This window comes from Podospora pseudopauciseta (genome assembly GCF_035222475.1).
Source record: "Podospora pseudopauciseta strain CBS 411.78 chromosome 2 map unlocalized CBS411.78m_2, whole genome shotgun sequence".
NCBI lineage: Eukaryota > Fungi > Ascomycota > Sordariomycetes > Sordariales > Podosporaceae > Podospora > Podospora pseudopauciseta.
The window spans coordinates 1,127,096-1,141,734 of record NW_026946663.1 but is presented as its reverse complement, the minus strand read 5'-3'; the positions used below and the strand labels follow the sequence as shown (position 1 = coordinate 1,141,734).

Below are 14,639 nucleotides of genomic sequence, written 5' to 3'. Positions count from 1 at the left end.
TGTCCTGCGACCGACTCTTCCGACTTCACCTCTCACCACACCCGCCTCTCGTCCGACTCCAATCCAGCCTATGTAAAGCGCGCCTGTCGCCAAACCCGCGCGGCAATCAATTTCTGTGAATTTGGAAAAGGGGCGCTGAGGATCAAAGCAAGAGAAGCATGGGTATCAACGGCGACGTTTCAAACGGCGCTGCATTATCTCCCACCATGAAGAGGCCAATCCAGGAGTCACACAGTTCGGCCGCCGCCAGTGCAAGGTTGTCGACGCCTCCCCCGCCAGGGGAACGTCTGAAGGTGGAACCGTCGCATGCCGGAAGCTCGAGAAATGGACGGTCGAGTTCAAGATCCACCGACATTGGACTGGATGCCGTCGACCACGCGCTACGGCGGGAAATTGGTCGGCAGCACCGAGAAAGCACACCTGGAGCTAGTCCGAGTAGGAAACGGCAAAGGATCAACGGTGACCGGTATGTTGATTTTTTGACTTTTTTTCATCTGTTCTTGTTGCTGACTGGTCGCTCATAGCTTTATTCCCACGCGGTCTGGCCAAGACCTCCAGGCAAGTTTCAGTCTCTTGCATGAAGATGGGTCGCCCGCGACCCCGTCAAGACAAAAGAAGCGGACCCCGCATGGGGAGCTTCACTATCAGAGAAGTGAGTCCTGTGAACACAACTGGGTGTGCCATGTAGCTAATCCTCGAATGTAGCTGAGGAGGCAAATCGGACATTCTCCCGCCTGCTGCGGACAGAGTTGTTTGAGAATTCGATACCACAGGTGTCACCACCTTCCATGTCACCAGAGCACAACAGGCTCTCCCATGGCCATGCCACCAGATCACACACCCCACCAAACGGGCCACCACCATCATCTTTGCCATCAAATTTGACACCATCCACACCACACAAGAATCTGTTCTCCTACATGTCGCCTCGTCACAGCATTGCAGGCCATCCAACACCTTCAAGGACGCCACAAAGTCGGCACGGGCCCAACTTGGACACCCGGTCCGAAGTGTACAGCTTATCGCCAGTGAGATATGGGAGTCAGCAACTGCTCCTCAGCCCACGGCGACAACCGCGTGCCGTGAGCAAGGTTCCGTATAAGGTGTTGGATGCTCCCGAGCTCGCAGATGACTTTTACCTCAACCTCGTTGACTGGGGCAACGCAAATGTATTAGGCGTCGGCCTGGGATCGAGCGTGTACATGTGGAACGCCCAGACCAGTCGCGTCAACAAGCTCTGCATGTTAGAAGACGACACCGTTACGAGCGTGTCGTGGATACAAAAGGGCACACACATTGCCATCGGAACTGGAAAGGGCCTAGTGCAAATCTGGGATGCGGAGCGGCAGCGAAGGTTGAGGACTATGGTAGGCCACACTAACCGTGTGGGTGCTCTGGCCTGGAACACGCACATCCTCACCTCTGGCTCGCGGGATCGGTCCATATACCACCGTGATGTGCGAGCCCCAGATCCGTGGATGAGGAAGCTAGTCGGGCACAAGCAGGAAGTGTGCGGACTAAAATGGAACTGCGAGGATGGGCAGCTGGCGAGTGGAGGGAACGACAACAAACTAATGGTCTGGGATAAGCTCTCGGATTCGCCACTGTGGAAGTTTTCGGACCACACCGCCGCGGTGAAGGCGATTGCTTGGAGCCCTCACCAACGTGGACTGTTGGCTTCCGGTGGCGGTACGGCCGACCGCCGGATCATTTTCCACGATACGGTGAGGGGGACCGTTGTCAATGAGATTGACACGGGGAGCCAGGTTTGCAACTTGGCGTGGAGCAAGAACTCGAACGAGATTGTCTCGACGCATGGGTACAGCCAGAACCAGATTGTGGTGTGGAAGTACCCGAGCATGACGCAGGTGGCGAGTTTGACGGGGCACACTTATCGGGTGCTGTACCTGGCTATGAGCCCGGACGGGAGGGTGGTGGTCACGGGGGCGGGGGACGAGACGTTGAGGTTTTGGAATGTGTTTGGGAAGAGGGGTGGGAGGATGGGGGAGGATGGGGAGGGGGGCGGAGGAAGTATAAGGTTGCAGGAGTGGGGGGTTATTAGGTGAAAGGATTAGTGATTTTCACATGCTTTCTTGAGCCAGACGCCGAACAAGTGGCTTTTGGAGTTGGGGGCGGGGAATCAGCGGGAAGAAAGTGTTTATCTTTGCTTGCAGCGAGCAGGAGATGGATTTTTCTCTCTTTTCTCTCAATTGAGATTTGTTAGTTTCTCCTCCCCTTTTTTCATATATGGAAGGGGCAAGCGACTGACAGGTTTTTTTTAGTGTACACCATGACACGAAACTTACGAGGTGGATGACACACGACGACGACAACACTTGGGGGAGAAACGGAGCTCTTTCAATCAAAAGCAAGGGTGTTGGGTGTTTGGTGGTGGTGGTGGTGTTGATGATGATGGTGTCTCTGGTTTGGCTTTGGGTCGGTGGGTCGGTTGGGGTTAAAGGGATCAATCGATCATCATGGATATGGAAGGGGGGATTGATGGATGGAATGGAGCTGGCTGGGTAACATGGGACATCTGGATGGGATGTGGTGGTCAATACCCGGGGCTCTTTTTGCCATCTTTCTTTCAACAAAGCGGAATTTGTTTATCATGGTTTGGTTGGTGGGAGGAGGTGTTGGGTTATGTCTTTTTTTCTTTTCTTTCTTGCTAGAGTATGAAAGCGGGATTCATGGGTTGTTTATTAATTGACTTTTTTTTAATTGTTATGGCGCTTGGTTCATTATTTTTTTTTGGGGGGGATAAGCGGGGCTTGTTTGTTGTACATTATTGGAAACCAGGTCATGATTGCGCTTTGTAGCTGGGTGGGTGGGTGGTGTTGATGGTGGTAGGTGGTGTAGTTACATGAAATGGATTTGCTTCTCATCTCATGCTTTATTATGGAGTCGGTGTGTGTGATTGCGGCAGGAGTCTTTATTCGGCTCGAAGTGAAAGGGTATCTTGCTAGTTTCCATGATCAGATGCTTTTATCCCGAGTTTTTACTGAGCTTGAAATGAAGCTGGCCTGTTGTTGCCCTTTACGTCGATGGCAACCTCGCTCATCCAAATGATCTTCTCCTAAATCCTTACCCAGTCACGCTCTGGATACAATAATGGGCAATGTAAGTCAACGCATATCATTGTAAACTATCTCCCCCCCTCAAAAAAAAAAAAGAAAAAAAGAAAACAAAAAGACCAAGAAGCAGTAGGCCTTTTTACTATCTTCTAAGCCCTGTCGACCACCTTTTATCTTTTAAAGTCTGTTGGTTCTTTTCAAGTCCTGTTAGTTCTTTTCAAGTCCTGTTAGTTCCTTTTCAAGGCCTACAACTTTCTTTTACGCTCCATTAACTACTATTTAAGGCCTTAATTTCACTTCCCACGACGTGCAAACTCACAAAAGATGCCACATTCTCATCGAAAGTCAAACATAATATTGCAACAGACTCATTATTCTCTCATGTCAATAAAGAAGAAGCGGGGGTATATATCCGAACCAAAATCCACAATCTAACCTATTCCAACAACAACCACAACAACAACAACAACGCCAGACACACACACACGAGACCACAAATGAAAAACAAAAAAAAAACCATCCATCCCTTCCCTCCTCGAAAAACAAAATTAAACCCCCCCCCTCCCCTGCCTCCTCTCCCTAGCCACATCCCTCGCCCCCCCATCACCAACCTCCAACCCCGTAACCATCGCCGCCGCCGGCCGTTCATCATTCAACAGCGGAATATTATCCAACCCACTCCCCCCATCCTCATCCCCCTCCCTCCTTTCATCCAGCACCTTCCCACTAATCCCCTCCCCTAGCCCAACCTTCTTCTCCTCCCCATGATCACCCCCCCCGCCGCCACCAACCAACCCCTCATGCTCACCCTGCCACCTCTCCACCTCCTTCCTCATCGCCTCCAGCTCCTTCTGAAACCTCTTTCCAAAAACGTCAATATAATACGTCGCCCCATTGTACACCGACCAAACAAAAACCACTCCCAAAAAACCCGCACTCGCCCACCTGTAGTAAAACCACAGGCTGCACGGTAGCATCGTCAGGACCGCGTATGCATATTGTATAAACATGAACGCTGGCTCCTGCAACGCCTCCGGGAGCCCCAACACAAACTTTCCGATCCAGACTTTGGAATACGATTGCCTAAGCCAGGTGAAGGATGTCGGGCGGCCGGCGGCGATTTTGTCTCTCCGGCGGACGGTGATAAAAAAGTAGTAACTCAACTGCCAGATCGCGTACGGGATTGTGGACCAGGCTAGCATGCTCAGGACGTTGGCGTAAGCGGTTGGCGAGCCAGCGGGAGAGTGCTTGATTGTGTAAATGGCTGGGAAGCGAGAAGCTTGGTGTTCGGGGGAGATTAAGTGAACGATGCAGTGCAACGTCGCGCAGGGCATGATGTGGATGAAGAGCGAGGTGACTTTATCAAACGAGTGGAAGACCAGCGAGTTGCGCCACATGATGATTGCCACGGCGTTGTTTCCAAATGCGAGGCAGTACACGGCTGTAAACAGCCGTTTACTCTTTGGAAAAACCCAAACGGATAACAACAGGAGAAAGTTGACAAAGTAGCAGAGGTCGGCGAGAAAGTAGTGATATCCCCGCTTGTGGTAGGTGTAGAAGCGAATAGGCATAAAGTACAAGATCTGGATGGTGTACCACCAGTGCATGTACTCTGGCCAGCCGCCGATTAGATACCCCGAGACAAAAATGTTCATGACACCGAAGATGAACGAGATCTTCTCGCGGAGGGTGATAGCTTTGGTGTCGTTCCAGCGTTTCCCGAGTTTGTCGACCGAGTTCCTCATGCGCTTGCGGTACCGGTCGAGCTGCTCTTCAGCAGAGGGGACACGACGGCGCCATTCGTCTACCATGCGCTCGCGGGCTTGGCGGGATTTGGTGTTGAAGGCTTCGCGGGACTTGCGCACTTTCTCAGTCTGGGCCGAGATGCCCTTCTGGAGTTTCTCAAGTTGTTGTGGGAGGGTGAAGTTATCGAGCAGCTCCAAGACAGTTAGGCGGTCCAGAGGGGGGAAATTGGAGTCCCAGTCTTCTTGGTAGGTGCTGCTGCTGCCGGAGAATGAAGGGTTTCGAGAGAGACGGGACTCGGGGGAGGTGGGCGCGAGGGTTGGCGTATCGATGGAGGGGACATGTTCTTCGAGAGGAGAGGCATCATCGAGGGGGGTGCTGTTTTCTGGTGTAGGGACAGCTTCGCTGTCTGTTGATGCGACTTCTGGCTCGGCCATGATTGCGGTCTTGATCTCGAATGTCTGTAAAGTATCCTTAAACGCGGACCGTGTCCAATATTTCAGTCGAGGAGTGGAGGGGATATATGTGGCCGGTGGCCTCTTTGTCGCAGAGGTTGGGTCTAAAAGAAAGTGGAACAGCTTTGGTGCCTGGTGCGCTGCCTGAAGTGAGTAGATGGAGCAACGTCAGAGAGGGGCAGGTGGACAACAAATCAGTCAGACATGAGTTAAGAAGGTGAGGGTGAGGGTGAGGGTGACACCGTCGTGGGCAGAGTTGGCAGCTTGTGATGCAACCACCAGACCTGACTTGGACAACCAAGAAAGCGGAGAAGAAAGGTGGTGTTGACGTTGTTGCTGCATATTTAGCGTCTGCCCCAGGCCCCCAGACCCCTGCCCTTACTGGCTGCAGCGCTGGGCGTGTTCTGAGGGGCTTCGCCCAGTGGCCAGAAGGCTTGAAACGGCACCCACCATCATGGAACAGGACTTGGCTTCGGTCCCGTCCTTTGACGAGGTGGACCTCCATTTGGACCTCAAATTGCCTGCCGGTTGCATCGCAGCTCTGCTTCGATCAGATGACTCCATATTCAGGTAGCCAGACATGAGTGCCCATTTGGAAGTAAAAAGGCAGCTTTGCATTAATAGTCGGATGTTTACCCTTCACATGTCAATCATCTCCGTGAAACAGCAACTTCATGAGTGCCATGCTGTGGACAAATGATTGGCACTGCAAAAGTATCAAATCAACACATATCCATATTCTGAGCTATGCTTGGGAAGATAGTTGATAGGCCTCTTGACTATCTCTGAAGGCATACTGACTATCTTTCAAGGCATATTACGAACTATCTTTCGAGGCAGATTGACTTTTTTGTCAGGTACCTATGGTTCAGAATACAATGTGCGTTGCCTTACTTGTCTACAGCGTAGTGCTCACGAATGCGCCAACCATAGTCCAAAGCAATATCAACTAGCATAGCTCTTAAGCAACTAGAATAGCTCTTGAGCTACACTCGCTCTTCAAGCAGACCGTCATCTTACACATGGCTACAGAGCGCCAACTAACCCTAACCCTTTAGACAGATATGGCACGTGCACCCGCTCCCCCACCATAACGGCGCCCTTCCCGTCGCGATGGTAAATTCAGGCCGTTCAGTTATGGTCCTGGCGCGATTGAAGACTGCTTCACCAACACTTCTTTTTCTTCTCGTATCTATTTCTGCGCGCGTTTTCGTCCCGACCGTCGCGCCACTATTTTTACGGGCCATTTGACCGCGCAATTGCCCTTGCGAATCCCCTCCATTTGACGCGACTCTTCGACAACATCCCGCTCCGCGTGTTGGGGCCACCGCGACCATGGGGAAGCTCCTTCGCCTCGAGCTTTTCAGTACGTGATACCTGCTGGCTATGTCTTGTAGGTTAAAGCTAACAGTGCTTTCAAAGACTTCAAGTCATACAAGGGCCACCACACACTCTTGTTTGGCGACTCCTACTTCACCTCCATCATCGGTCCCAATGGCTCCGGTAAATCCAACTCGATGGACGCCATCTCCTTCGTCCTGGGCATCAAATCGTCACATCTGCGATCGTCGCACCTTCGCGACCTGGTTTATCGCGGCCGGGTCATGAAAACTTCGAAGATCCAAGACGACGGCACAGCTGCACCAGCCACCAATGGCCACACCAACGGCGTCGAGAATGGCGATGACGATGGCTCTTCGCAAAGAGCGACGAGAAACGACCCCAAATCCGCCTGGGTGATGGCCGTGTACGAAGATGATGCCGGTGATGAGCAAAGTTGGAAGCGCACGATCACGAGCAACGGTTCTAGCGAGTACCGAATCAACGACCGCGTGGTTACCGCCCAGCAGTACAACGAGGCCCTCGAGGCGGAGAACATCCTGATCAAGGCGCGCAACTTTTTGGTATTCCAAGGTGATGTCGAGGCCATCGCTGCGCAGTCACCACAGGACCTCACACGCTTGATCGAGCAGATCTCGGGTAGTTTGGAATACAAGGCCGAGTACGAGAAACTCCAGGCCGAGGAAGAGCAGGCTCTCGAAAACCAAAACTTTCAACTCATCAGAAGAAGAGGCATCAATGGCGAGATCAAGCAGTATCAGGAGCAAAAGAAGGAGGCCGAGAACTTCCAGAAGAAGACAGAGGAAAGGGACGAGGCCGTTATCACTCACATTCTGTGGAAGCTGTACCACTTTCAACGGGTGATGGATGAGTCAAGCGCCCAGATTCAAGAGCACCAGGAGAATCTCAAGGAGTTCCGCCGAAACGTTGAGACATTCGAAAAGAGGCTGGAGGCTGCGCGCAAGGAACAAACCAGCGTTGCCCGTGAGGTGCACAAGATCGAGAAGACGATCAAGGCCAAGGAAAAGAGCATTGAGGAAAGAGAAAACAGCCTGGTACCAATTGATGAGAAGATCACACAGAGCTCCCGGGATATGGAAATGCTACGAAAGAGGATTGCCGATCTTAAGGAACTCCGCGACGAGAAGACGGCGGCTGTGCAAAAGTACACAAAGGACTTGGCACAAGTGGAAAAAGCGCAACGACAGTTTGAGAAGCAATGGGCCGAAACGCTGAAGAAGCAGGGCAAGGAGCTCAGCGATGCGGACAGGAAAGAATACGACAAGCTGCAAGCAGAGGCGATGAAGAGGTCAACAGACAATCGACAAAAGCTGGATAATCTGCGACGACAATTGAAGAGCGACGAGGCGACATTCAACAGTCTTGGTGGCAGGATAGACAACTTTGAAGCCAGCATCGACAAACTGCAGGGTGAGGTCCGGGTCATCACAGAACGCCGGGATGCTTGTCAAGACTTCATCAGGCAGATTACAACGGAGATCGACGCCAAGAAAAAGGAGTACAACAGTGTTCAGTCGGAGCGTATTAGGATCAATAACACCCACACTGAACTTGAGGAGAAGCTCCGCGACGTCCTGAGGAAACTCGAAGATGCGGACATGGGCAGGCGGCAGAATGAGAGGGAGACAAGGACGCGCAACATTATCAGCGACCTCAAACGCATCTACCCTGGTGTTCGCGGGCGAGTTGGTGAGCTTTGCAAGCCGAAACAGAAGAAGTACGACGAGGCGGTCATCACTGCTCTTGGTCGCGAATTCGACGGGGTGATTGTCGACACCGAGAAGACAGCTGTTGACTGCATCCAGTTTCTCAAGGACGGTCGGCTCCCCTCCATGACCTTCATTCCGTTGGACAACATCAAGGTAAACACCTCAAACTCTGCCGTCAAGGGCATTGCGGGTGCCAGATTGACCATTGACACCATCGACTTTGATCCAACGCTGGAGCGGGCGATTGCCTATGCCTGCGGCGGGTCCGTGGTCTGTGACAACCTCGAGGTGGCCAAGGAGATTGTCTACGGCAAGAAGATCCAGGTCAAGGCTGTGACACTGCAAGGCTACGTGATTCACAAGGCCGGTACCATGACGGGTGGTCGCTTGAATGAGGACAAGGGCAATAAGCGCCGGTTCGAGCAGGTTGATGTTGAGAATCTCACGCGTTTGGCTGAGAAGTTCAAGGACGACATTGCCAAGTTGCCACGAGCGGGACGGCGAGGCACTGAGGACAACCTCCAGAACGAGATTGCCTCTCTGGAGCAGCGTCTTCGCCTGCAAAAGAGCGAGTTGGCTGCCTTTGAAAAGAATCTTAAGAGTAAGCTAAAGGAGCTCGACAACGCGAAGCAGGAACTGGCGAGCTTCCAGCCCAAATTCGACGACAAGAAGGGCGAGCTAGAGCGTACCCGGGCAACCGTGGGGAAGTTCGAAAAGGCCATTCAGGGCGTCGAAGATAAGATCTACGCCGACTTCTGCAAGAGGCTTGGATATGAGAACATTCGTGACTACGAGGCCCAGCAAGGGACTTTGGAGCAGGAGGCTGCCCAGAAGCGCCAGGCATTTGACATCCAGAAGAAGAGCATTCAAAACAGCTTGAGCTGGGAGACGTCACAGCTCAGCTCCAGCACTGAACGAGTAAAGAACATGGAGCAACAACTCAAGCGGCACCAACAGGAAGTCCAGTCATACCAGGAGGAAAAGAGCAACATTGAGGAAACCATGGGCCAAGACCAAGACGAGCTCGAAGCCCTCTCCGAAAGCCTAGAGGTTGTCCGGACCAGACACGCCGAAAAGACCAAGAAGGTCTCGGAAGCCAAGGCCGACCTCCAAGGGAGAAGCAAAGACATCGACGCCCGATTAAAAGAAATCTCCAACCTCGAGTCTGTCGTCCAAAAGAACAGTGCCGGCAAGTTCGCCCTCCTGCGCCGCTGCAAGTTGGAGCAGATCCAGATCCCCCTTAAGCAGGGTTCTCTAGACGACATCCCCAACGAAGACGTCCTCCTCCAGAAAGACCAAGACGCCATGGACGTCGACATGGACGAAGACGCCGAGGCGGACGAGGTCCTCGAGGCGGCCATGGACGACTACGGCATCGAAATCGACTTTGACAACCTCGACGACGACCTCAAAGACTCAGACGATGACTTTGAAGATAAGCTCCAAGAGCGCATATCTTCCCTCACGACCGAGCTCGAGAAGCTCAACCCCAACATGCGCGCCATGGAGCGTCTCGAGTCGGTCAAGACCCGGCTCCAGTCAACTGACAAGGATTGGGAAGACAGCAAAACCGCCCTCAAAGAAGCCCGCGACGCGTTTTCTAGAGTCAAACAGCAGCGGTTCGAGCTCTTTAACAAGGCCTTCAGCCATATCCAAGAGCAGATCACGCACGTGTACAAGGATCTCACGCGGAGTGATGCGTACCCCTTGGGTGGGCAAGCCTATCTCGACATCGAGGAGGACACGGAGACGCCGTACCTATCCGGGATCAAGTACCACGCCATGCCGCCGCTCAAGCGCTTCCGGGACATGGAACACCTGTCGGGCGGCGAAAAGACGATGGCGGCGCTGGCGCTGTTGTTTGCGATTCATAGCTACCAGCCCAGCCCGTTCTTTGTGCTGGACGAGGTGGACGCCGCGCTGGATAATGCGAATGTGGAAAAGATCACAAAGTACATCCGGGAGCATGCCGGGCCGGGGATGCAGTTTATTGTGATCAGCTTGAAGCCGACGCTGTTTCAGCACAGCGAGAGTCTTGTGGGGGTGTATAGGGACCAGGCTGCCAATAGTTCGGAGACGTTGACGCTGGATGTGAGTACCTCTTTTTGCTTTTACCTGAAAACATTGAGACAGGTTTGCTGACGTGTAGACTGCAGTTGAGGAAGTATGTATAAACAACATGGCTAAAAGGTGTAGGGTGGGAATGGGAAGGGAAGTAAGTAAATAAGGGGGACTATGGCTTGGTCGGGGTTCGGTTGGTTGGTTGGCGGAGGTGTTGGGGGTGTTGTTGCTACCTCTTTGTTTTATGTTTATTTGCGTGGCAGGGTTCTCAGGTATCAAGGGAGGCGATATCTTTTTTTTCTTTTTCAAGGAAATACTACTTTTTGCTTGTTTTCATTTCTTGTTCATCACACTTTTTCCAAATGTTGCTTGCTTTGGAGCGAAGGCACACGAGCGATAGGGACTGTTGATGATATCAGAGCTAATGGGAGCTCCTCTCAGTTCTTGTTCTCTCTTTTCTTTCCTTCCTATTGTCTAAATACAAATACCACACTCTATTTGGCCGTTGTTGTCCACGCACACACACACAGCCTTGGTTTTCCGCTCCACAACAGCTCGTCGTCAAATTATAGCTTTCGAGATGTCTGAAAAGAAAAACATGAAAAAAAAAAACCGGTATATACCAGACCAGACCAGACCCCCCGAAACGCCAAACAACCCAAACCGAATCCCCCGTCAGTTGGGTATGGGAAAATGCAAAGAACACATGCTGATGCCGCCTACCTTCCGCTTTTTGTTATAACCTGTCCAAAAGATTAAAAAAAATTGAAAAACGCTGGTGCCATAGGGGAGTGTTTCAGACTGAAGGTTTTATGACATCTCCTCCAGCACCCCCTCAGCCACACCATCGCTGCGCTCCACGCTCACATCCAGCAACGCGAGCCATGTCCACGCCTCCAAATCCTCATCTTCCCCTACCACTTCTCTCAAAGCAGAGGCCACCCCTACGACTTCTTAGAGGGGTATTCTCGTTCAGCATGGCCGGTCTCTTTCCCACCATGACCTATAATTAGCCAACCAAGTTTTGTCGTCTTCGGAATAGTAGCCGTCCGAATCATCGTCCTCCGATTCATCCTTGCCCAAATCCACACCCTTTTCATCATCTGTAGACTCATCCTTCACGGCCACCGCTCCAGCAGCCTCCGAATCGACCCCCATAAAATCCTTTACAACCCCAGCAACCCCCCCTAAACCACATCCTCAAACTCCAAATCATCCTCCTCATCCTCCTCCATCTTAAAGCTCATCTCCCCCTCCACCTTCACCCTCTTCCCCGCCCGTCCACCATCCCCCCCATCCGCATCCCTCATCTCAAAGCTCACCACCGGGGGCGCAGCCGTCGCAGCCGGCGCCGGCACCGAGCTATCCGTAATCCAACTCGGCAGCGCGTTCTCCCTCAAAAACCTCTCCTTCCTCTTCCTACTCTCAATCAGCTCCGCCTCCTCATTCCCATCACTGATCGTAACCTGCATCGTCTTCGGCCCCGTGTTCGCCAACCCCTTGACCGCAGACGGCTTCCCCATCCCCCCCGCATCCTCCACCGGCACGCTCGCCAAAACCTCATGCATCGCCTCCCGTACAATCGGTCTCGCCACCGCAATCGCCTTGTCAAAACTGCATTCTGGCACCAGCCCCTTGTCAATCTGCTGCAGCATGTCCGTCATGAATTTAAACTGGTTATTCATCCTCGACAACTGCTGATGACCGGGTTGCTCCTGCTCTTGACTCCTCTCAAGCACAGCCTCGCATCGTAGACACAAGAACCCCTCTATGCTCACGCTGTCCAGCACTTCCAGCTGCGTCCACTGGGATTTACACCTGGGGCAGGAATACTCCTTGCTTTCGTCCTGTGGTTTGGCAATGCCCTGCATGTCCTTGTCTGTCTTGTAGACGCGCCATTTGATGGCGTCGACGGTTTGCTGGTAGTCGATGTAGTAGTATGTCCTGTTGACAGGCCGGGTTTTGCCCTCGATGACTTCCGGGCGGGTATGTACGGTTAAAAACCGGGCGTCGCGAAGGGAGGCGCAGAGGCGGTGGAGGTCTTTGGTGTTCATCTTCATGAGATAGGCTAGCTCGTCGTCGCGGAGGCAGGAGTGTTGGACCAAGGCTTCGATGGCGAGGACTTCTTGGGTGGTGTGGAAGGCGCGGATGACGGAGCGGATGAGGATTTGGGCTAGGGAGTGGGAGTCGGACATTTTGGGCGGTGGTGAAGGGGAAGTTGGCTAGGTGTTGGTTGTGGTGAGAGAAGAGGGAGGTTGTCGTCGCGATGGCGCTCTTGATGATGAAAGGCGAGCGAGCCAGGCCGGTGTCGCAGTAAAGGAAAGCGGGTTGGCTGGCGCAGATGAGAGAAGTAGGAAATGCCCACACAAACGAGAGACTTGTCGGGTGTAATGTGTGTCGCGGGCGGGTTGCAGGATGGAGAGAGAGCGAGAGTGGGAGTGAGGTGCGCGAAAGTCTGTCGCCTGGTGGGAAGAGGCAGGTTGATCAAAAGGCAGAAATTCAAGGTTGGAGGAGGCTGAGCCTTGTCACTTCACTTTCTCTTGGCACCCAGCAACTGACAAGACGCGGCGCAAGGATGTGGAGCATCCGGTGATTCGGTTGGCGGCCGCCGCTTTGTTCTAGAAGAAAACGCTGCTAAAATCAATATTATCGCAGCTCTTATCGATAAGGCGCAACTTGAATTGACATCCCACCCCTTGCGACTATTAGCTACCAGCATCACCACCACACACCTCAACTCTCTATTCCAGCCCCTCAAATCAAGCCATACCACAGATTTCAACTTCCCACCACTACCATGGCCTCCTCCGACCCCACCCCTTCCAAACCCCCCTCCGATTCCCCCACCCCTCCCCAAGGAGGTCTCCTCACCCCCTCACCCAAATACCACGGCACCCCCCCCCTCCAACACCACCTCCAACTCCTCGCCGCCTTCTCCTCTATCGCCGCCCTCCTCATTCTCCGCCGACAAACCAAACTCTCCCTCTCCTCCCCCCTCACCCACCGCCCGCCCTCGGTCTGGCAAAAAGCCCTCTTCTACTCAGCCACCTACCTCTCCTTTTCCGGGCTCGCCCACGACTACACCGGCAAGTCAATCTACAAGCGCACCAACGACCGTCTCGACTCCCTCTTTTCCTCCTCCTCCTCTTCCCAATCATCAAACTCAATCTTCAACCCCCTTCCCGAACAAGCCCAGCGGACAAAGCAGCTAATCAAGGAGGAGAGGGAGCGGAGGAGGTTAGCTGAGGGTAAGCCGCCAACAGAGGCAAAAGAGGAGGAGGAGAAGAAGGGTGTCATCACCAAGATATGGATGGGGGCTGAAAAGGACGGGTGGCAAGAGAGAAGAATGGAAGAAGAAAAAAAAGCGCTGGAAGAAGGGAAGGGGTATGGGGATTTGATTATGGAGCAGATCTATGAGGTTTTTGGGTGGGGAGGAAAGAAGGACGATGAGAAAAAGGATAAACCGGAGGAGAAGAAGAAGGATTAAGTGGTATCATAGTAATCTGAGTCAGAACGAGGGGCTTGCAAGGGGATGATGACAGGGCTCTAAAACCATTGTATGAGTAGGATGGGTTTTTGGCTTTTTGGCGGGATCTGCTCTTTGGACGGCGTTGAAAAGATCCTTGTATATATATATATATATATCACATTCGACATGATGGCTCGAGACTACCACAAAATTTGTATTCATGTTTGGCACCTCTTTTCATTCTGCTTAAAGGGTGCTTGCTGTGTTGACACTAACAGCTAGAAACACGTGCCATAATACCATCGAGTATTAATCATAGCTGCTGACTTCCCATTGTGCCTAAAAACGACTGCCGATTGTCTCACGGCAAATGATACCACATTCCAAACTCACACTACCCTCTACTTCTTCTCCCCTCCAGCCGCAGCCGCTGCAGCAGCAGCCTCCCTCCTCAGCTTCCTCGCATTATTCTTAGCCTACTTCTTAGACTCCTTCTCCGCCTTGGCCCTGGTCCTGTTGTTGGCGATCTTGCTCTTCGACATGGTGAAGGTTTCAAAGGCGAGGTTGCTGCCGATGGAAAGAAATTACAGCTGTTTTCTGATGACTAAAAGTTGAGGTGAAGGTCAAGGGTACGGCCGAAGAAAGTCTCGCGGCCAATTGGTTGTGTTTCTTGAAGGAAGGAGCTTTCTTTTCAGAGTCAATTGGAGGCAGGCGCATCCTGTCGCATCGCGGTTGCGAACACTCTAGAAAAAACATGTGGGTCCAA

The 14,639-nt window shown here is 52.6% G+C and overlaps 5 protein-coding genes across 5 annotated transcripts; 3 read left to right on the top strand and 2 right to left on the bottom strand.

Annotated features, from left to right (window-relative positions):
• Positions 1-158: 158 nt before the first annotated feature.
• On the top strand, positions 159-2,533 carry CDH1 (substrate-specific activator of APC-dependent proteolysis; the record flags this gene model as incomplete). The annotated part of the gene is made up of 3 exons (XM_062909311.1): positions 159-466; positions 525-652; positions 706-2,533. The coding sequence occupies 3 exons, from the start codon at positions 159-161 to the stop codon at positions 2,064-2,066; spliced, it is 1,797 nt and encodes a 598-aa protein (XP_062768079.1). The 3' UTR covers positions 2,067-2,533.
• A 1,089-nt stretch (positions 2,534-3,622) lies between these two features.
• Positions 3,623-5,254, bottom strand: QC763_202770 (uncharacterized protein; the record flags this gene model as incomplete). Its single annotated transcript, XM_062909310.1, has 1 exon — positions 3,623-5,254. The coding sequence occupies one exon, from the start codon at positions 5,252-5,254 to the stop codon at positions 3,623-3,625; it is 1,632 nt and encodes a 543-aa protein (XP_062768078.1).
• An 823-nt stretch (positions 5,255-6,077) lies between these two features.
• On the top strand, positions 6,078-10,933 carry SMC1 (Structural maintenance of chromosomes protein 1). Its single transcript, XM_062909309.1, has 4 exons — positions 6,078-6,152; positions 6,226-6,638; positions 6,695-10,434; positions 10,500-10,933. The coding sequence occupies exons 2-4, from the start codon at positions 6,608-6,610 to the stop codon at positions 10,515-10,517; spliced, it is 3,789 nt and encodes a 1,262-aa protein (XP_062768077.1). The 5' UTR covers positions 6,078-6,152; positions 6,226-6,607; the 3' UTR covers positions 10,518-10,933.
• Positions 10,934-11,591: 658 nt separating this feature from the next.
• On the bottom strand, positions 11,592-12,599 carry QC763_202740 (uncharacterized protein; the record flags this gene model as incomplete). Its single annotated transcript, XM_062909308.1, has 1 exon — positions 11,592-12,599. The coding sequence occupies one exon, from the start codon at positions 12,597-12,599 to the stop codon at positions 11,592-11,594; it is 1,008 nt and encodes a 335-aa protein (XP_062768076.1).
• A 220-nt stretch (positions 12,600-12,819) lies between these two features.
• QC763_202635 (uncharacterized protein) lies at positions 12,820-13,891 on the top strand (the record flags this gene model as incomplete). Its single annotated transcript, XM_062909298.1, has 2 exons — positions 12,820-12,842; positions 13,114-13,891. The coding sequence occupies 2 exons, from the start codon at positions 12,820-12,822 to the stop codon at positions 13,889-13,891; spliced, it is 801 nt and encodes a 266-aa protein (XP_062768075.1).
• Between the last annotated feature and the right edge of the window lie 748 nt (positions 13,892-14,639).

Bases quoted from the DNA above. Each gene is read 5' to 3' on its own strand.
- SMC1 (XM_062909309.1), top strand. From the start codon at position 6,608: ATGGGGAAGCTCCTTCGCCTCGAGCTTTTCA. The intron at 6,639-6,694 runs GTACGTGATACC...GTGCTTTCAAAG, and splicing joins CCTTCGCCTCGAGCTTTTCA to ACTTCAAGTCATACAAGGGC.